The sequence below is a fragment of the Microtus oregoni genome, unplaced genomic scaffold (assembly GCF_018167655.1).
Source record: "Microtus oregoni isolate MIOR12 unplaced genomic scaffold, Mior012 000073F_002, whole genome shotgun sequence".
NCBI lineage: Eukaryota > Metazoa > Chordata > Mammalia > Rodentia > Cricetidae > Microtus > Microtus oregoni.
In genome coordinates, this window is record NW_024543982.1 from 1,010,251 (window position 1) to 1,033,105 (window position 22,855).

The 22,855-nt window shown below is 35.8% G+C and overlaps 1 protein-coding gene across 1 annotated transcript in view; it reads left to right on the top strand.

Moving 5' to 3' along the window:
• The window catches only part of LOC121441091 (dachshund homolog 2), a 504,032-nt gene that overhangs the window by 369,957 nt on the left and 111,220 nt on the right, over positions 1–22,855 (top strand). The window contains exon 5 of the mRNA XM_041642221.1: positions 21,663–21,821. Within this exon, the coding sequence (XP_041498155.1) occupies positions 21,663–21,821 (159 nt within the window). The remainder of the gene's footprint in view (positions 1–21,662; positions 21,822–22,855) is intronic.

Here is a 22,855-nt window from a genome sequence, read left to right on the forward strand (position 1 = left end):
CCACTGCCAGAGACAGGCATGCTGAAACTTTGCCGGTAAGTCACAGCCTCATGGTGATACACTGATCGATGGAAATGGGTTAAATTAAGATGTAAGATTTAGCCTGAAATATGCTTAAGCTATTGGCCAAACAGTATTGCAAATAATATACTTTCTACATGGTTCTTTCAAGGCAGAGCAGCTGGGAACAAATAAGCAACCTTATTACAACAGTGCTGTGACATTTTGACTTTTTTTTGATATTGTAATTACATCCTTTCTTCCTCACTCCAAATTCTCTCATATATCCTTGCTTGCTATTTTTTAAATTCATGACCTCTTTTCTATTAATTGTTATTGCATGCCTTCTCTATACATACACATTCATATATATATATATATATGTGTGTGTGTGTGTGTGTGTGTGTGTGTGTGTGTGTGTGTGTGTATAATCTTCTTAGTCTCTATAATGTTACTTTTATGTATGTTGTCAGGCCTGCCAATTTGGTATTGTGCAACCTTGGGGAAACTATATTTCTCTGTCTCAGTATTCTTTAGTTGTCTGTTGTCTGTGTGGAGTTGAGGTCTTTTTCTCTTATTCCAATCCATTTTAGCATGACTATTGGTGTTGACCATGTTCAGCTCATGTTCACTAAGTCATCTGGTTGAGATGTTATGAGTGTAGCTGCTGACATTGCTAAGAGACATAATCTCACAGCAAACTTGATAATCTGATGCATTTTACGACCATTCTACCTCCTCCTCTGCAATATTCCCTAAGCCTTAAGTGCTGGAATAGATATATCCTTTGAACTGGAATCCACAACTCTACATTTTAATTGAGTGTGAATTTTCTGTAGTGGTCTCCATCTGCTGCAAAGATAAGTTTCCTTGATGAGGGACTAAAAACACTCAGTTTTGGGAGTCGTTTCCCCCTCCCTTTAGTGTTTTATTGTATTTTTTTTTAAGAAAACAAACTATCTTTTTTCATTTTACATACCAATCCCAGTTCCCACTCCCTCCACTCCTCCCATTCCCTCCACCTTCCCCCTAGCATATCCCTATCCACTCGACAGAGAGGGTAAGGTACATTGATTTGGGGAAGAGCCAAGGTCCTTCTCTCTATATCTAGGCTGAGTAAGGTTCCATCCAAAGAGAATGGGTTCCCACAAAGCCAGTACAAGCAGTAGGGATAAAATTTGGTGCCACTGCCAGTGGCCCTGCAGTCTGCCCCAGCCATACAATTGTCACCCACATTCAGATGGTCCAGGTTGGTCCCATGATAGTTCCTTTCTTGTCCAGCTGGGGAGTTGGCGAGCTCCCATTAGCATAGGTCATCTGTTTCAGTGGGTGTCCCCATCATGATCTTGAGTCTTTGCTCATAGTTTCACTCTTCCCACTCTTCTACTGGAATTTGGAAGCTCAGCCCAGTGTTCCGCTGCAGGTCTCTGCCTCTGTTTCCATAGTAGCTGGATGAAGGTTCTATGGCAACATTTAAGATCTTCATCAATTTGACTACAGGGCAAGGCCAGTTTGGGGACCCTCTTCTCTATTGTTTAGGTCTTAGCTGGGGTCACCCTTGTGAATTCCTAGGAAGCCACAAGTTTTGGGAGTCTTTTGGACATCCCTGATCAACAACTTAAAAGAATGCTAGTCATGCCTGGTGTTATAGTTTTGTTAGTTTGTTTTTGACTCTTGAAGAAAGCACCATCAGCTCATATGAAAAATGTTGATTAATACTATATGTGTATTTGTACCCAAAAGTATTTGTATTATAATTTTAAAGTTGAATATTTGATATTATAATTTATATTTTATTTCATATTCATATTGATATTTAGAGTATAAAATTGGGTTTTTTTCATAGAGGAAAACTTCATAATCCCTGAGGAATTTGATCCAGATTCATTGTTTATATTTTCCTCCAAGCCTCTTGTCCATCCCAGGGAAGGCCTAAAACTTCCCTATCATTTTGAGTGATGACCAGGAAAATTTTTCGTCAGAAATTACTTATCTACTAGTGCATAGTATGATTTTGACTTTCAACCGTGTGGCGTTCAATTCGGTTTTCTTTATATTTAGAACGGCAGTGATAAATTCTTTCCAGCTGAAATATATTTTGGTACTCTAAGTGTGTAACTTATGAACACTTGTTTATGTGTAACATGAAGAAATAAGATATAGATGATATTATAGTTAACAAACTGACTAATAATTTAATGCCTCTTGTATTCTGATTTATCACTATCTTTGTTTTTTATTTTATTAATTTATTAGAATTAGTGCAGTGTACCAATTTGGGACACTTAGAAAAGTTGTTGGCATTCATTATGGGATAAGATATTTTAATAAGATATTTCACTATCCAAATTCTTTTTGGAGGGGTTGCTTTTTTATTGTATTTTATTGGCCTTTTGAGACAGGCTTTCTCTGTGTAACAGCCCTGGCTGTCCTGGAATGCTTTATATTTTTTTAAACAATCTTTTTTTCATACCTATCCCAGTTCCTCCTCTCTCCTGTCCTCCAGCTCCCCAATTTTCTACCTACCCCACCCCCATCCACTCCTTAGAAAGGGTAAGGCCTTCCCTGGGGAGTTCAACAAAGTCTGTCTCATCACTTGAGGCAGGACCAAGGCTCTACCCCCATATCTAGATTGAGCAAGACATTCCTCCATAGGGAATGGGCTCCAAAAAACCTGTTCATGCACTAGGGATAAATTATGATCCCACTGCCAGTGGTTGCACACACTGCCCAAGACACACAACTGTCACCCACATTCAGTCCTATGCCAGTTCCCCAGCTGTCATTCCAGAGTCAGTGAGCTCCCACTGTCTGAGGTCAGCTGTTTCTGTGGGTTTCCCCATCCTTGTCTTGACCTCTTTGTTCATATTATCGCTCCTCCCTCTCTTCAACTGGATTCCTGAAGCTTGGCCTGGTACTTAACTGTGAATTTCTGCATATGCTTCAATCAGTTACTGGATAAAGGATCTATGATATCAATTAATATAGTCACTAATCTGATTACATGGAAGGCCAGTTTAGGCACCTTCTCCACTATTGCTTAGAGTCTTAGCTGGGGTCATCCTTGTGGATTCCTAGGCGTTCAGATGTCTCAGCCATTAAAGACTAGGCTAACAACCAAATTCTTTATGTATATTAGTTTTAATTTGAATTCTTTATCTTGGTGGTTTAACAGATGAATCATATTTGGAATAGTTACAAAATTATGCATTTCATAACTTCTGTATGAGTATAAAATGAGTATATAATAAACCAGAATATAGTCAGTTGCTACCAATGTAAGTAATCCTAGTTCATCAACCTTCACACTAAAGTAGTATAGAAACAGAACCTATGAATGATTTTTCCCTACATAGCTCACCAGAGGTCTAAAGACTTTTAAAAACTATCAGTTTTTCTTTCTATTTCATAACTTTTTTCTAATTCCAAAATGTATTTTTGGTGAATTTTTGCCTATATACAAAAAGGACATCATTTATTAATTTCTACCAGGAGTTACTTTTAAATTAAATTTTATTAGTTTAAGTTAGTTTAGTTTTCTCCTAAAGGAAATGTCTAGCCCCCTACATTACCATAGTCTTTCTTTTTTTTTCTTTTTTTTGTTTATTTTTTTTTAGTTGTTGAAAAAAAAATTTCCGCCTCCTCCCCATTTCCCTCCGCCCCCTCCCCCACTTCGCTCCCCCTCTCCCCCTCCCCCCAACTCCATTCTCCCTCCCTCTCAAGAATGAAGAGCAGTCCAGATTCCCTGCCCTGCAGGAAGTCCAAGGTCCTCCCACTTCTATCCAGGTCCAGGAGGGTGAGCATCCAAACAGGCTAGGCTCCCACAAAGCCAGTCCATGTATTAGGATCGAAACCTAGTGCCATTGTCCTTGGCTTCTCATCAACCTTCATTGTCCACCATATTCAGAGAGTCCGGTTTTATGCCATGCTTTTTCAGTCCCAGTCCTGCTGGCCTTGGTGAGCTTCCAATAGATCAGCCCCACTGTCTCAGTGGGTGGGTGCACCCCTCGTGGTCTTGATTTCCTTGCTCATGTTCTCCCTCCTTCTGCTCCTCATTTGGACCTTGGGAGCTCAGTCCATTGCTCCAATGTGGGTCTCTGTCTCTATCTCCATCCATCGCCAGATGAAGGTTCTATGGTGATATGCAAGATATTCATCAGTATGGCTATAGGATAGGGTCATTTCAGGTTCCCTATCCTCAGCTGCCCAAGGAACTAACTGGGGACATTGCCTTGGGCTCCTGGGAGCCACTCTAGGTTCAAGTCTCTTGCCAACCCTAAGGTGGCTCCCTTAATTAGGATGGGATAAAGAAAGGGTGGACACGGGAGCAGAGAAATCACCATAGTCTTTCATTTAAAAGTTTTGAAAGTTACAGTTAGTTGGACTTGAATTGCCACTGTGTCTAGGTAGCATACAGTGATTAGAAGTTGAGATAAAGTTAATGTTCAAATGTTCTACCAGCGAAGAAGTCTCTTAAGGCTCCACTGCCAAGTTTGATCTAGCTTGAGCTTATTTTTGACACTGTGTACATACAGCTGATTTTGATTCTCTAATTGGCTATGTTCAATAGCCAGAAGAGAAGAATAGAACTGTAAACTGTGGCTTGCTAAGCTGTTGAATTTTTTTGTAGATAAGTAACATCATTGTGAATACAAATTTCTTAGATATCTGTCTTTATATGTTCTGGCTTACAAAATGATTTATTGCACTAATTAAAAATCAGTTGCAACTCTGCACTTTTGTTTGTTATATTTGAGAACTCATAAAATCAGAATTTATACTTTAAAAGGAAATACCAGATATTTCAAGGTAGTTTTCTACTCTCAGGAAAACATATTTGGATACATTAATTATTTTCTTAGACCAGTCTTTGCTTACAATAATTCTTGTCTTACATTTTGCTATAATACTTACAAACATGGAATGATCTAATTTGTAGATCTAAAGGAGGCAGCCAGAGGCTATTGTGTATAAATTCTCTTATCTGACATTCAACATATTTAAAAGAAAACAATATGCAACATATACAAACTGTAGAGCATAGTATAAACATTAATAATTCAGCACAAAATTAAAAACAAAAAAAATTGTTCAAAGCTCATAATTTCTTACATTTGTATTTAATTTCCTATCTGCCTCTGTCAGAGGTAAATAGACTACACAATTTTGCATTTACCATCTTATTAGGAGTTTATACTGCTTGTTTTAAGAAACAATGTGTAGATTTGACTTGCAGAACCCTGGAATGCCAGAAGTAGAAGACATTACTTAGTTAACCAGTCCAACTCCATCAAGACACATGAAAAGAAACAGAAGACAAAATGAAGAAGTTAATCATCATTTGAGGATTGGCAAGTTACCAGTATCTCATGATTTTACTACTCATTGTCTGATACTACTACATACTTATGATATTGACATCTTTAAAATAAAACTTGGTTATAAGTTTTGATTTATAAATATTTATAATTTAAAAATTTAAATATATATAAATTTGTATAAGAATCTATTTACAAAATATCCAGTTACTAAATTTGTGTGTGATATATATTAAGCCTTGTACTGTTATAGGAATCCTGAGACATGATATCACTGAAAAATATAAAACTTAAAAACATACATTAATGTTTTTAAAGTACCATCTCATTGAAAAATTGTTTTCTGTAGAGATTTTGCTTCATATAATAAAATAGTATTTTAAGCTACAGAATTAATTTGTTAAGTTCAATTGTGTGTATTGGTATCTGTGTATATGCAATATTTTCACTATATAATTTCTAAAATCATACCTTAAAATGTAGTATATTATTCCTTTGAATTGACAGTTATGTCATGTCCTTATACAAACAATAACCTAGGACATACTACTTATAGCTTGATATTACTATGCCCCATACATTGGCTGCTGATTTATTTAAGTGTAATCATAGGTAAAATAACAGGAATTTTGCTGAATAATATATTTGTCCTTCTTAAACATATGCATGTTTATTTTTAGTTATTTACTACGTGAAGTCTTTAAAACTGAAACTTGTTACCTTCCTACTGAGAAAATAAAAATAATTTTAAATTATTTGCTAAAGAAAAATTTAGTTTTTCATTATCTACTCTTAATTTCATAGTTTACTCATAGTTCAAGTTTACTAATTTGTATTAATAGAGAAATAAGGTTTAAAATACAGATTTATTATGCTAACAGAAAATTCTAAGATGACAGGAATGTTTCTCTTTGCCATCCAAAAAAGTAGTCACTGGCCACATATGTCTATACACCAATTGCAATGTGGCTAGTATAATTGGAAAAGTGAATTCATAATTTGATTTAATTGAAATTTAAATACCCACACATGTCTCATGGCTACCGTATTGCAGAGTTCAGATAAAATACTATTAAAATGTTAATTTACTAATTTTCAAGAAATAAAAGTTTAACCATAAAGTCATCCTAGTGGGCATGTCTGACTAAGTTGATATGCATTTGTAATTAGCTTACTGTTTGTTTCAAACTTTAATTTCATATTGGGAAAAATAATTTGTCTTTTGGCATGTCAATGTTCATAGAGTGACCAAAGACCTTCTTCAGTCAACAGAACAGTTAAATATTCTAAATTAATCAATATATTGTTACCTTTACTCACAAGCATTAAGTGAGGCACACAATGAAATTGTTGTTGTTATACACAACAATAGTCTAAACAGTTTGCAGATGGCTAAGTAGAGGAAAAGCTGCCCATAGAGTTACTAAACCTAAAAATATCTTAAGTGCTAACATGATATCCATATGGTTAGAAAAGTAATCTTAGACTAAGTTTGCCTCTAGGAAAAAATAGTAATGAGTGAACAGTCACTGATTTGTCATTTTCTTTAAGGAAGTATAATAATAATAATCATAACTTTAATATTAATTTGTACATTTTCCTTGAAAATTCTGATTTTACCAATCTTAAAGAAAAGTGAGAGTTTGTTTATAAAACTGACGCTATCAGTTTTGCAAACTCTATAAAAGACTGCACTTTGCAAAGTTAAATGAAATGGTTCTTTGCTTTTAATCATGTAAGAATGAAAACATTGCCCATCTTTCTTGGACATTGAGCCACAATTAAGGGTAAAAAGAGTTTTTGGCTCATCAGAATACTAATATTGCAAACAGTATCCTGCCATTAACTGAAAGTACGCCAGTGGACTGTGGAGTGAGGGGGGAGCATAGAATTATTCCTGAATTAGAGCAGGTGCTTCAGCCCTGTGCCATAAGGACTCTTAGGAAAGTATGGGGAAGGAATCACTTTACCAAACAAGAAAGTCAGTTATCAGAAATGAAAAGTAAATTCTCAAGTTTTACAAAGTACTAGAGCTTTGGGAAGTGTGTATTTGTCATTATGGTTAATTTGCACATACCTCACTGAAGAAAAGGCCAGGGGAGCTAGGCCGAGAACACAGCTGTACAGGCAGCTCAACTAATTGCTTCTCCATCCTCAACCTCATTTATCTTCATTTCTTCCCAATTATACCAAATTATCAATAGTCTCTGTTGCATCAGAGTCTTAATCCCTTTTATTCAGGCAGCATTAGATAGTGGCAGATGAATTCTTGGAGGGAGTCAGGATAAACAGCCATGAAATGCCACCTCTGGCAGATGGCGTTGCTCAAAAGAAATGTGACAAAACATTTGGAATTTGTAACTGGGCATTGGTATGAGGAGGCAAGCTGTTAATAACTTTTTTTAAAGATAAGGTGGTACATGGTAAAAGGGTAGCTCATACTTTAAAGAAAATATGCAAAGTTGCAGCTGTTCTTATCAGTGCAAAGATTAATACATTTTTAGATAATATATTCTCAATGAGTACCATAGCATAGAATCTTTCAGATCATGGTGTTTTATGATAATCAGTAGGCTCTTTGATTTGGAGCAAGGTACACGTTTTATGTGCTTAAAGAAAATATATCAATTTTTTTCTCTTCAATAAAATGCCAAGTTGTGCAATATTTGTTCTTTCTATGGCCAAATTGGAAATATGTCAAAATTAGAAAACAAAGCAAATAGAAAAAGATAACATATTTTGAGAAAACATAACTTGAAAACATTTAAAAATAGTAGGTCTTTTCTTTGTGAGAACAAGACAGAACAATTATTTGTTTAAAATCATTTCATAAGATATCAGTGATAAAATGTTAGGTGATTAAAACATTTGATAATTTTGCAGAAATAACTTAAGTTTAATATTAATTTGAATTTCAGAAGAATATGGTCAACAGCTGGGTTTACTTAAGAACAATATGTGAAATAAACAACAACAACCTTTAAAAAGACTCAAAAATAAAAAAGAAAGCACATTAGTATATTTTATTATCAAATTAAGGATGATTTTGGTATGAACATAGTTGAACAAATGTCCTTGAAGTATGATTGAGCATCCTTTGGGTATATGTTCAATAGTGGTATTGCTGGGTCTTGATTCCCAGTTTTCTGAAAAAGCCACCATACTGTTTTCCAAAGTGGTTTTACAAGTTTTCATTCCCTCCAGCAATTGAGAAGTGATTCTCTTACTCTGCATCCTCTCCAGCATAAGCTGACACTGGTGATCTTAGCCATTCTGATTGGTGTATCTCTGACATGGTGTATCTCAGAGTCATTTTGATTTGCATTTCCCTGAAGGCTAAGGATGTTGAACATTTCCTTAATTGTCTTTCAGCCCTTTGAGATTCTTCTGTTGAGAATTTGCTGTTTAGATCTGTACCCCGTTTCTTAATTAGATTATTTGGCATTTTTTATGTCTAATTTCTTGAGTTCTTTATATATTTTGGAGATCAGTCCTCTGTCTGATGTGGGGTTTGTGAAGATCTTTTCCCATTCAGTAGACTGCCATTTTGTCTTACTGACTGTGTTTTTTGCTTTACAGAAGCTTCTCAGTACCCATTTATTTATTGATGTTCTCAGTGTCTGTGATATTGAAATTATATTTAGGAAGTGGTCTCCTGTGCCCATCGTTGAAGACTACTTCCCACTTTCTCTTCTATCAGGATCAGTGTGGTAGGATTTATAGTGATATCTTTAATCCATGTGGACTTGAGTTTTGTGCATGGGGATATGTAAGGATCTATTTTCTTTCTCCTACATGTTGACATCCAGTTATGCCAGCACCATTTGTTGAAGATGCTTCACATTTACCATTGTATAATTTTAGTTTCTTTGTCAAAAATCAGGTGTTCATAAATGTGTGGATGAATATCTGTGTCTTTGATTCAATTCCATTGGTCACCCTGTCTGGTTTTCTGTCAGTACCAAGCTGTTTTCATTACTGTAACTCTATAATAGAGCTTGATGTCAGGGATGGTGATGCCTCTGCAAGTTCATTTATTATTCAGGATTGTTTTGGCTATCCTGAGTTTTTGTTTTTCTATATGATATTGAGTATTGTTCTTTCAAGGTCAGTGAAGAGTTGTGTTGGGATTTTGATGGGGATTGCATTGAATCACTAGATTGTTTTTGGTAGGATTGCCTTTATTTGTAATAGCCAGAACCTGGAAACAACCTAGATATCCCTCAACCGAAGAATGAATAATGAAAATGTAGTACATTTACACAATGGAGTACTACTCAGCTGTAAAAAAAAATGACATCTTGAAATTTGCATGCAAATGGATGGAAGTAAAAAATATTATCCTGTGAGAGGTAATCCGGACCCAGAAAGATGAGCATGGTATGTACTCACACATATTTGGACACTAGCTGTAAAGCAAAGGATAAAGGACCTATAGTTCATGACTTTAGAGAAGCTAAGTAACAAGGAGAACCCCAAGAGAAACACATATAGATCATCCTGGGAAGGGGAAATAGAAAAGATCTCATGAGAAGATTGGGAGCAGGGGGGGAGGGAGAAGGAAGGAGGTGGGAATAAGGGTAGGGAGGAGGAGAACTTGAAGGAATGGAATAGATTAGGATGTGGGAAGGACAGAGATGCAGAGCAAGGAAAAAACTATCTTGACTGAGGGAGCTATTGTGGGGATAGCAAGAAACCTGGCACTAGTGAAATTCCCAGGAATCCACAAGAATGACCCCACCTAAGACCCTAAGCAATAGTGGATAGGCTGCCTGAACTGGCCTTGCCCTGTCATCAGATTGATGACTATCTTAAATGTCACCATAGAACCTTCATCCAGCAAATGATAGATGCAGGAGCAGAGATCCACAGTAGAGCAACTGGGCTGAGCTCCAAAAATCCAGTTGAAGAGTGGGATGAGTGAGAACATGAGAAAAGAGGTCAAGACCATGATAATGAGGCTACCCACTGAAACAACTTACTTGAGCTAATGAGAGTCCATCAGCTCCAGCCTGACAGCAGGGGAACATTCCAACATAGGACCAACCTAGGTTCTCTGAATGTGGGTGACAGTTGTATGGCTGGGTCAGACTGGGGCAGTGAGACCAGGATTTATCCCTAGTGCTTCTACCTGCATTTTGGAATCCATTCTCTTTGAAGGGATACCTTGCTCAGCCTAGATACAGTGGGAGGGTCTTGATCCTGCCTCAAAGCAGTGTGCTAGACTTTTTGACTTCACATGGGAAGTCTTACTCTCTCTGGGGAGTGGATGGGGGTAGGGTGGGGTGGGGGAAAAGTCGGAGGAAAAGGGAGGAGGAGAGGGTGTGGGAACTGGGATTGGTATGTAAAGTGAGAAAAGTTAGTTTTTAAAAAGAAAAAAAGAAAAAATAATGATTTTGGGCAAGCTAGTGGGTTTCTATTTTGCCATTTGTCTAGTAGAGAGAATTCTGCTTTGTGGGTTGTGTGTATGTTCTAAGTGCTGAATTCAGTTGCATTATTAGATGCTTTTGCTCAATGATACAACATGGATTTGTCTGTTCCCTTGGCATCCGAGGGTCCAGTCTCTTCTTCTTCTTGGGCTTCTGGGCAACTCTATCTCATATCATTATTCATCTTCTACAATCATACCTAAGTTACACTTAGAATGTTCTTTCCTAGCTAACATTTTAGAATAATTTTAAAAAAATTGATTCTTTTTATGAAACAATCATAAACTTATCTTGATTTAATGAAGAGAATATGTATGAATTAAATCCATAGTCAGTACAGGAAAATACTTTTTATCTTTTGTTCCAAACTTACTTTTAAGACTTCTTAATTGAAATGTGTAAACTGTTCACGCCTAGGTTAGCAGAATGTAGGTAATTTGGGTCATTGTGTAAGTATGAACTGTTCTCAAACCTAACTATCAAGAGTCTATCCTTTATTTTAATTTAATGACTTTTTAAACATTTGTTTCTGAGACATTTTAGTATAGTTTATAGAATTTTTGAAAAAAAAATGTTTACTGTACATATTTTCATCATCTCAAACATTTTATTGTATAACTATCAGTAGACTCTTTCACCTCCATTGTGACAGGTCTACTTTTTAAAGTATGACAACTGATGGACAGATTGGGAACTGCTGATTTAATGACCATATATTGAGTCTTTGGCAAGGCTTAGCTGTAATTACATCTGTTGAATCAATTGAAAAATTGTTGGGAGTAGCCCAGTAAAGTCATATCTGAAGTTCTTAACTTTCAGTGCTTTAACACACTTGATCACATAATTTTCTTTAAGTGCACTATGTTAACATGCATATGGCCATGTACATAAAAGTACCAAATAAAAAAATGTCTTATGTGAATTTATTTAATTCCTGGCATCTCTAGTAACCTCAATCAAATTATATTCTTAGTACTTTTTAAAAATATTAATCCTGTCCATATACCATTAGAATTAATTGGAGAATATTGGTTTGTATTTCATATTTGAAGGTATTTGGCTCTTATCTCTCTAGTTGTGGGTATATATATTTTATATGCTCTCTTATTTCATTATTCCAATAATAGCAGAATAGTCAAACATTTTTGCCCTCATATGTGTATGATAAGCTTCAGAGAGATTTCATACTCTTTCCAAGACCCATATATATATATATATATATATATATATATATATATATATATATATATATATATATATATACCACCATCTAGCGTTGGACCTGTTACTGTACTTCTATTTACTTTTGATTTTACTGTTTTAATTGGTGAAATATATGTGCTCTATTTTTTAATCAAACTTTATGTGCTACTTTGTTTTGTAGACTATAGCCTTTTATCAACTACCAGTCAAATGATACTGCTCTAACACCACTACTCAAAGACAAGTATATAGATGGGGAACTCAAGAAAAGTTAGAGTAATTAATTCTGGACAATAATTAATTCTTGATAGTGAATATAAAAATTCAAATGGCTTTATTTGGTTTTATTGAATAAAATTCATTTTGCTGTTGGGAAAACACTTTGTTTTTCCATGAAATAATTTCTCCAAATTTAAAAGGTTAGTAACACAAAAATATTATGGTTTTAGGCGTGACATTGATATACATGCATTGGTCTCCTTAGGAAACAGAAAAACGAAAAGGTGAATTATGTGGACATTCTTGGTTTTTGCTACTTAGTCTAACTCATTAGCTTAATATCATATCCTAGTTAATTAAATTAACAAGGTAATAAATTATTAAATTATGTTATTTATCTATTTCTCTATAATAAATCTAGTAAAATAAAAATTTGGAGATATAAATATCTAATTTTACATTTTAAAATTCAAGGTAACTTTGTGAAACCTCAAATATATCATGTTAATATTCTTTTCCTCAACTTCTGTGCATGGATTAATATCTTCTATTTGAGGCTGTGCTATATTATTCTCAAGAGAAAATTTAATAGAAAAATAATGAAGTACTGTACTAGTCAATTATGCACTAAAAAGCATTACAGTTACAAAGTCTAAATGAAAGGTGATGCTACTGATGGCCAGCGAGAACTCTGTGACTGCTGGGTATTACTATCAGTAGAACTGAATGGCAACCAGTCACTCTATTACTTAAAATGAAAAAAAAAATAGGTGCTATAATACTTTGTTTTGTCTTTATGGGTCAACTTTTATATTTTAAATATACATACCAAATTTCATATATCTGAGTTTTAACATATACATCACAAACACATATGGCCCCACTCATAAATTTTAGGAAATCCCAGCACTCGGGAGGCAGAGGCAGGCAGATCTCTGTGAGTTCGATTCCAGCCTGGTCTACAAGAGCTAGTTCCAGGATAGGAACCAAAAACTACAGAGAAACACTGTCTCGAAAAATCCAAAATAAATAAATAAATAAATAAATAAATAAATAAATAAATAAATAAATAGATAAATTCTAGGAAATATCTCTTTAGAATAAATCTTAAGTTTGTATTCTGTGCAGTTGATGTTCAGTATTTCAGAACTATAACAAATGGAAAAAAGACAGATGTGGTATTATATGATTATTTACTGCAAAATGGCTATAATATGCTTGTTATTTAGACAGATCACATGCTTTTAAAGATGACGGAAGGAACTTGAATTTAAATAAGAAAATACTGCCACTGTTTTGAACTTTTATTACTTCTCAAGCATCTTTCAGCCTGCAATGTTTAGAATATCAAGAAAAGGATTCAATTTTTTAAAGTATGTTCTATTATAGAAATGTTCATTATTAGTCTCATAGCATAGTTTATATAGAATTAAATGGCATTTGAAAAGTAATTCTGCTCCAGGAAACCCTTTAGAGGACATATGTAAATAAGTAAAGTCTGTGAGGGTCAAATGAGAATATTAAAATAAGTTTGTCATTTGCATTTTCAAAATAGCAAAAAAAACATATTTTTCTTCAGTTGCTAGTACGGAAATCATTTTAAATATAATCATCACATTATTCAAGTTGCTAGGAAGAGTCTTTCCAACCCAGTCTCAACATTCAGTTGGTCATTTTGGAGGTCACTGTATTACTGTGTGTCTATTATATGTGATTTCATACCCTCTATATGTTATATCTTTGAAACTCAATAATTGAATGTTAAAGTTTTAGTCATTGTTCCTCAAATGGTGCACAGGATATATTTAAATTTTACATCATTTTAATTTAGAAACAAATGCACTGGGACTTTATATTCTGTAATTATTTAGTAATGTATATCAGCATAAGTCTTAGATGTCTGAGACAATTACATATTTTGTAGGAAGCCTGAGCTGAATACATATTTTTAATCATAAGTATACTTGTAGGCAAGGAGGTCTTATTGGTTCCTTGATCAAACTTATTCATCCAATAGAATTTTTAATTTTTTTGACTCGATTCTAAAAAACTTCTTTTGGGCAGTATTTTTGCTTAATTAATTCATAAATAATATTTTATTACCTCATTGATAATTTCTTACAACATATTTTTGATCATATCAAGTCCCTTAACTCCTCACAGATCCTACCTTTACACCTTACCAACATTTTTAACACATCAAGTCCAGTTTATACTACCAAAATACTACTGGGTACAGTGCTAAACCCTGGAGCATGGCAGAACTGCCAGACATCACACCCTTAAGGAAAAGTGACTCTTCCTCTCCATGAAGCTGTGACTTCCCATCGAGTCCTCTTATATTTGCAGAATCCAGTGCCTACATCAACTCTCCATGCTTTCATTTTATCATGGTTCAATTTGCACAGGTATTGTACTTGCTGCTGTGAGTTCATCTGGGAAAATATCCATTTGTATTTGAAAAACTATTTTATTATAGTCATCTGTCACATCTGACTCCTAAAATGTTTCCTTTCCTTCTGCAATCATCACCTAGAATTGAGAAAAGGGGGGATTATTTTAGGTATTCCTTTTAGTGCTGAGCACTCTAAAATATCTTATTTTTTTTTGATTGTCCAGTAATGTGTCTGTGTTAATCATAACCTATTAGAAAAAAAAAGCTTCTCTAGTTTTTCTTAAGAAATAAACTATTCTGTGTATATAAAGATAAGTCCTTTGAAGTTGGTTTAATCTGTTGTCCATTTAGCAAAATAACAATAGTAGATTCTCCCCTATGGATTCTAACATACCTAGTCAAATGTTCTATCCCATATAGATTACAACATGTGTGGACCATGAATCCCATAAATTATATGTTCCCTACCATAATATTCATTTTTATTGCACTGGTGGGCATAATTTGCAAAATCAGTACTTAGTTTTACTTCTTAGGTATTTATTGTACATAGCACTTTCCAGCACTATGGTAGCTATTCAGTTTGTATGAAGCTTTCAGATTAGTACCAACTTGATTTTTCCATGTTTTGTGGCTCAAATATATGGGTGGTATCCTTTGCAAAAATTCTAGTTCTGGAGTACAACTGAGAGAAATTGCAACAGCTTGTAATGTTTTGGGCTTCTATAAGATTCTCCTAGCCAACAACTCCCAAAGAGGTAATTCACTCCTGGCATTTGTCTTTTTACTTGATAGCCTGTGGTATCTAATAGTGGCGCATGCACCCTCTCCTGCCCAATTACAAAGTAAGTGCCTTATAACCCTTCTTATGTATGTATCCCTCTACATTTTAGGAAGGTTTTACACTAGTAGGTTTCCACATGGATTTCTCTCTCTCTCTCTTTTTTTTTTTTTTTTGGTTTTTCGAGACAGGGTTTCTCTGTGGCTTCCACATGGATTTTTAATCGGTCTTTAGTGTTAATTACCTTCTTTATTATGATTTCTTCTACCTTGCCTTCTCATCCCATACCCCCTTTGGCTTGATTTTGCTTCCCCCATTTATCTCTATATTTCACTTATCCTTTGAAGTTTCAACCTAGTGAACACTTACTAGTTTTAATGTCTTTATGGTTATTCTAAATGAAACACTCGTGTCTAAAGAGTAAAAGCAATTGTCTACAGATGAGTGAAAACATGTGGTATTTGTCCTTATAGGGCTGGCTTACATTTACTCAGGATTAATTTTTCTAGGTCCATCTATTTGCCTTTCAAACTAACTTTCAAACGTTAGTTGTTGTTTTTTTAATCCTGTTCTATTGTATATATGTACCATATTTTTAATTGTCCATTCATCAGCTCTTGGAAATCTAGGATATTCCTATTGACTGGATGTTGTAAGCATGTGAATAGAGCAGCGATCTACTTGGTGAATATAAAATCCTCAGGATATTTGCCCTAGACTTGTATAGTTGGATCATAAGGGAGATCTATTTCTAGCTTTTTGATGAATTGTCCACACTGATTTAATAATTGAACCTGTGTATGCTCCCACCAACAGTGAATAAGCATTTTTGTCCACACCCATGATAATATTATTAAAAAAACTTACCAATTTTGATTAAGGTAAGATAAAACTTCAAAACAGTTCTGACTTGCATTTCCCCAATTGCTAAGGATGTTTAACATTTTAAAATGTATTCCTCAGCAATTTGCATTTTATATTTTTGTGAACTCTCTATTATTTCCTTCCCCATTTTTACAATTTGGGTTGTACATTTTTGACATTTAGGATTCTTATTTTTATCTTCTTTGTATAATTAAGTTGCTACTCTGTCAGAGAAGGAACTGAGAAACATTTTTATCATTCAGGAGGGGGCGTAGGGGGGGAGGAGGGGGAGGGAAATGGGAGGCTGGGAGGGGGTGGATACTTGTTTTTTTTTTTTCTCCTTTTCTCAATAAAAAAAGAAAAAAAAAGAAGCTACTTCTTCACTTGAATGATGGTGTACCTGTAACACTGTGGCAGAAGGGTTTTCTTTTTTTTTTTTTTTTTGTTATCCAAGTTTACTACTTTTTGTTTAAGTTTCTGTTGTACTAAATCAGTATGATTCGAATAAAATTTTCCTTTGGACATTTTGCTGTTTTTTAAATTTATTTTTTAAGATTATAATGCAAGTAACCCCAGCAGCACAGACATTAAGGGCCTCATTGAATAAATGGGACCTCCTGAGACTGAGAAGCTTCTGTAAAGCAAAGGACACTGTCACTAAGACAAAAAGGCAACCCACTTACTGGGAGAAGATCTTCACCAACCCCGCAACTGACAAAGGTCTGATCTCCAAAATATATAAAGAACTCAAGAAATTAAACCATAAAAGGCTCATCAACCCAATTATAAATTGGGGCACTGAGCTGAACAGAGAATTCTCAACAGAAGAAGTCCAAATGGTCAAAGGACACTTAAGGTCATGCTCAACTTCCTTAGCAATCAGGGAAATGCAAATCAAGACAACTTTAAGATACCATCTTACACCTGTCAGAATGGCTAAAATCAAAAACACCAATGATAGCCTTCGCTGGAGAGGTTGTGGAGTAAGGGGTACACTCATCCATTGCTGCTGGGAATGGAAACTTGTGCAACCACTTTGGAAATCAGTGTGGTGGTTTCTCTGGAAATTCGGGATCAACCGACTCCAGGACCCAGCAATACCACTCTTGGGAATATACCCAAGAGATGCCCTATCATATTGCAAAAGCATTTGTTCAACTATGTTCATAGCAGCATTGTTTGTAATAGCCAGAACCTGGAAACAACCTAGATGCCCTTCAATTGAAGAATGGATGATACTGTTGATTTTTAAGTATTTTATATTCTATTGTTCCTTTAATTATGTTTTTTTGTGTAAATAACATCCATGCTTTTAAATAAGCAAATGATATGCCAAGATTGAAATCTAAGTCTGTAGCATTTATTTTAAAGCTTTTAATATATAAGTACTTTCAAAATCTATTGATTATTATGTAAGGTATGTTTGAGATCGTCACTGTGGTTAGCAAATCTCCAGTATTAGGGAGAATTGTTTAGTCTTCCCTTAAGTGTTTATATACCCCAAACCACGGAACATATTGAAAACTCACAAACAACCTTTCCTTTGACAGACTCTTTCATAGGAGACTTCCTGGCCCTTAAAATATTTTAGACTTCCTCTTTTTTGAGGTTTTCTGACCTCAAGATGTGGGACTTGTGATGCAAATGTATCTTGTTACCCATGATCTTTTGATCTCTGCATTGTGTCCCACTGTGACTTTCTGTGATGGTCTTCATTTGTAATAAAGAGAGGTTTTGGTGAAGTGTTTTAGAAAAACTGGTTAATTGCATCTCTCTTTTGTAAGTTCACATAGAATTTTCTAAAACCTTGGAAGATAGACCACAGGAAAGAATATTTCTCTTCAGATCCAGCTTGAATCAACTGAGTGTTGTGTGGTATATGCCATACTCAGACCTAGGTGCTCACCCTTAAACAATGAGATACAAACAAAAGCTAATTCAATAGGCTATGTTGGTCTGGTAATCACGTGGATTAAACTGACATGCTATTTTTTTTTCATGACACTGTGGTTTTTGTTTGTCTATTCTCCATTTTAAGGATGATGAGTGCTTTTTGAGGTAGTTTACATCGGTTTTTATTTCTTCTAATGAGAAAACTTTTTTTTAAAAAAGATTACTAGCCCATTTTTTTTTAATTGGGTGGTTTGATTCTTTGACTCTTTATATTGTGAATTCTTTATATATTTCAGATATTATTCCTCTGTCAGATATACCTGGAAAAGATTGTACCCGACAGTTTTTCTCCCATTCTATAGAGTTCTTTTTGACTGGATTATTTCCTTAGCTATACAGATTTTTAATTTTTAGTTGTCGGCCTTAATTCCTTGGCAAAAGAATCCCTTTTAGTAAGTACTTTCCTACACCTACTGTACTGCCCATGTTTTTCTTCTAGCAATTTTATTTTTTAGGATTCAAATTGTGGTCTTTAATCTACTTGGATCTACTATTTGTGCATTGTTTCATTGTGATAGATATGGGTCTATTTTCATTCTTTTTTTTTTTTTTTTGGTTTTTCGAGACAGGGTTTCTCTGTGGTTTTGGAGCCTGTCCTGGAACTAGCTCTTGTAGACCAGGCTGGTCTCGAACTCACAGAGATCTGCCTGCGTCTGCCTCCCAAGTGCTGGGATTAAAGGCGTGCGCCACCATCGCCCGGCTTATTTTCATTCTTCTAAATAAATTGTGATAATGCTTTTCCCCTCCTCCATCGCCTCCCAGAAACTCTCCACCCATTTACCCTCCCATGACTTACCTTTATCTCTCTTAAACAAATATACAAACAAAAAAATCATACACAATATTATCCCCACAAAAATAATAAAAACAGAAATCAGATTATTCAAGCATAAGGAAAAATGCTCAAACAAAGCAATATGAAACAAAAACTCTGCAAAAATACCATTGTGCTCCTTTTGTGTTGGTCAGCTACCCCTAGAATTAGGACCTATAACAAGTATGGTTAAAATACCTAGTGAGACTCTCTCTCTCTTTTTTTTTTAATTGTGTAACCATTATTGTTTTATTTTTTTTCCTTTTTTTTTTGAGAAAAGAAAAAAAACATAAACAAAAAACAAGTTTCCACCTCCTCCCAGCCTCCCATTTCCCTCCCCCTCCTCCCACCCTTCTCCCCCTCCTCCCACCCTTCTCCCTCTCCCTCCACTCCTCTCCCCCTCCCTCTCCAGTCCACAGAGCAGTCCTGGTTCCCTGCCTTGTGTTAAGTCCTAGGTCCTCCCCCCTCCGTCCATATCTAGGAAGGTGAACATCCATACTGGCTAGGCGCCCACAAAGCCAGCACATTAAGTAGGATCAAAACCCCGTGCCATTGTCCTTGGCATCTCATCAGCCCTCATTGTTCGCCATGTTCAGAGAGTCCGGTTTTATCCCATGCTTTTTCGGTCACAGTCCAGCTGGCCTTGGTGAGTTCCCAATAGATCAGCTCCACTGTCTCAGTGGGTGGGTGCACGCCTCGTGGTCCCGACTTCTTTGCTCATGTTCTCCCTCCTTCTGCTCCTCATTGGGACCTTGGGATCTCAGTCCAGTGCTCCTGTGTGGGTCTCTGTCTCTATCTCTATCCATCACCAGATGAAGGTTCTATGATGATATGCAAGATATTCGTCAGTATTGCTCTAGGATAGGGTCATTTCATGTTACCAATCCTCAGCTGCCCAAGGAACTAACTGGGAACCTCATCTTGGGCACTTGGGAGCCCCTCTAGGGTCAAGTCTCTTGCCCACCCTAAAGTGGCTCCCTTAACTAAGAATTGTGGTTCTGTGCTCCCCTATCCACCCTTCCTTTATCCCAATTCTCCTGTTTCCCCATGTCCCCCCTCCTTCCCTTCTACCTTTTCTCTCCCCATCTCCCCTTACCCCCATCCCACCCCACCCCCAAGATCCCAATTTTCTCCCCGGCAATTTGGTCTACTTCCTTTAGCCAAGAGGATAACTATATGTTTTTCCTTGGGTTCCCCTTCTTACTTAGCTTCTTTAGGTTCACCTATTGTAGACTCCGTGGCCCTTATTTATGGCTAGAAACCAATTATGAGCGAGTACATCCCATGTTCATCTTTTTGGGTCTGGGACACCTCCCTCAGGATAGAGTTTTCTATTTCCATCCATTTACATGCAAAATTCGAGAAGTCATTTTTTTTTTACCGCAGCGTAGTACTCTAGCGTGTATGTATTCCATACTTTCTTCATCCATTCTTCCATTGAAGGGCATCTAGGTTGTTTCCAGGTTCTGGCTATTACAAATAATACTGCTATGAACATAGTTGAACAAATGCTTTTGTCATATGATAGAGCATCTCTTGGGTATATTCCCAGGAGTGGTATTGACTCTCTTTGAAGAAACTTTTTTTTTTTTTTGCATGTGACTGTCAACTCAGAAAGCTTCTTGATTTGTGGTGGAAGATCCTGTCTGCCTCTCACTCTGAAACCTTACTCCCTTCATTCCATTTGTAAATTTCTCCTGAATTTTCTAATAGGGTATAAAGCTTTCAATTCAATCTCCTATTCAGCGTTGTGTTCCCTTAGATGTTTTGGTCTCTTTATTGAATTCAGATTTAAATTATGATTTATCTTCATTATCTCATTCAGGTGTGAAATTGTGTTTTCTTCAGCACCACTATAGCATTTACTATTATGCTACAGAAGTTCAGTGAAGTGTTTCTTCATGTCTTCATTAAATGTCTTGAATTCATTTATAAAGTTTATGATTATTCTTTAAATATTGTGTGTTCCTGCATTTGTTGAAGTAGCTTCCATTAGAGAACACTTACATAATACTGGTGGGTTTTGTGAGAGACATGCTGTTTTGGTCATTTGTGCTTTTTATTGTTGTTGTTGCTATTGCTTTTTGTTGCTGACGCTATGGTTTTTGTTCTTGTTGTTGTTTTCTTCTGATTTGGACAGTCATGTGGACTTCTTTTTTTTGTGTGTGTCTGATATGGTAATCTACTCTTCCTTAGACTGGGACAGTGCAAGAAATGTGAAAAAAAACTGAGCTGAGTTAGGCTAAGCTGATGCATGAGCTGAGCCATTCAAAGAGGGTGCACAAATGAATAGATTTAAGGGCTATATGTCTGGATCTAAGCTGGTATGTTTGCACATTTCAGTGGGTTAGATAAAGCAAAGGCAACACAAAGAAGCTACTTGCCCAGAAAAGGTGGCCACACACCAAGGGAGGTTTGTAGGCCATAGGTTTGGAATTAGGCTTGTGTGTTTGCAAATGGCAAAGGGGGAAGGAGAGAAACGTGGAATGCAACTTATCCAAAATAGGTAGCCCCTTACAAAAATTGTTTGTGGGCCTTCATGGGTCTGGAACTAGGATTGTGAGTTTGCCAATCAATAAAGAATTGCTAAGAAGTACAATTGATTGCAGGTCTACAGTGAAAAATTTTAAAGATTTTCAAGGAAAAATCTTTCAACTGAAATTTTTTATTTCAATATCGTTTTTAGGTGGAAGCGAATCCTCCTGGGATAAAGATAAGATACAGTCTCCACTTGCTGCTCCTGGACCTCAACATGGAATTGCTCATGCAGCACTTACTGGCCAGCCCAGCCTTGGGAGTGCGCCTACCCTCAATCCACTTCAGCAGAATCACCTGTTAAGCAATCGTAAGTGTACTATCCTGACCAAATTGCTTGTCAGAAAAATAGATAAATGAACAAAGAAAATGTGTTATACTACACAGTGGAAATATACTTACCCATTTTTAACAGTGAAATCATTAAACTGAAAAATAAATACAACTAGAAAAATCTTTGCTTGTGAGGTAACTCAAACCCAGAAAGACAGTCATGATATATATTTGATTATATGTGGACATTAGCTGTTAAGTTAATGATAATTGATCTATAGTACATATAGTAATAAAGGTTAAATATAGAGTAATGGACTTGGGCAGAGGTGGGATAGAAGAAGGCACAGATAGATCTCCTTAGGAAAGGGAAATAAAATAAATAGTTACAAGTGGAATGTGGGGAGGGGGATGGAATGGGAGGATGAACTGGGGATAAAAAGGGAAGAAGATATGAGGGAGGGAATTGTGGAAAGACAGCTCAAGTTAAGGGCCATTTAAAAGGAGCTGTGAAAACCTAATATAGTAGGTGCTCCCTAAAATACATACATATATGAAAGTGATCTAAATCAAATTGCCAAATCACAGGGAAGACAGCTGTGAATAGATCTTGTCATCAAATAATACTTCCAGGACCGGGTGTGAGTTGCATCTAATTGAGTTGTAGGCCAAATGTTTTCATGAGAAACCCAAAACAATCCAGTTTGTTACCAAGACTATAAATTGCTCACCAAAAACTGATGGCAGTTCCTTACTACTGAAGACAGCATTCATACTACTCATTGAACATCATGAAATTGAGCTGGTACCTACAGAAAGCCTTCATCCTATGTGCTAGCATCTTTGGTATAAGAAAGTATTCTGAACTCTACCAAAGGAGAAATATAAATACCAACCTGTCCACAAATTTTTTTTTAATTTAAAATGGTGAGTGGCCCGAAACATATGCTAGGACAGGGTGGCCCAAAACTTGAGGAAGTAACTAACCATCACCCCATATCTGATTTTACTTATGATCTAGTCCATGAGATGGAAGCAATACCTGACACTACTTGAATAACCAAAAATCTG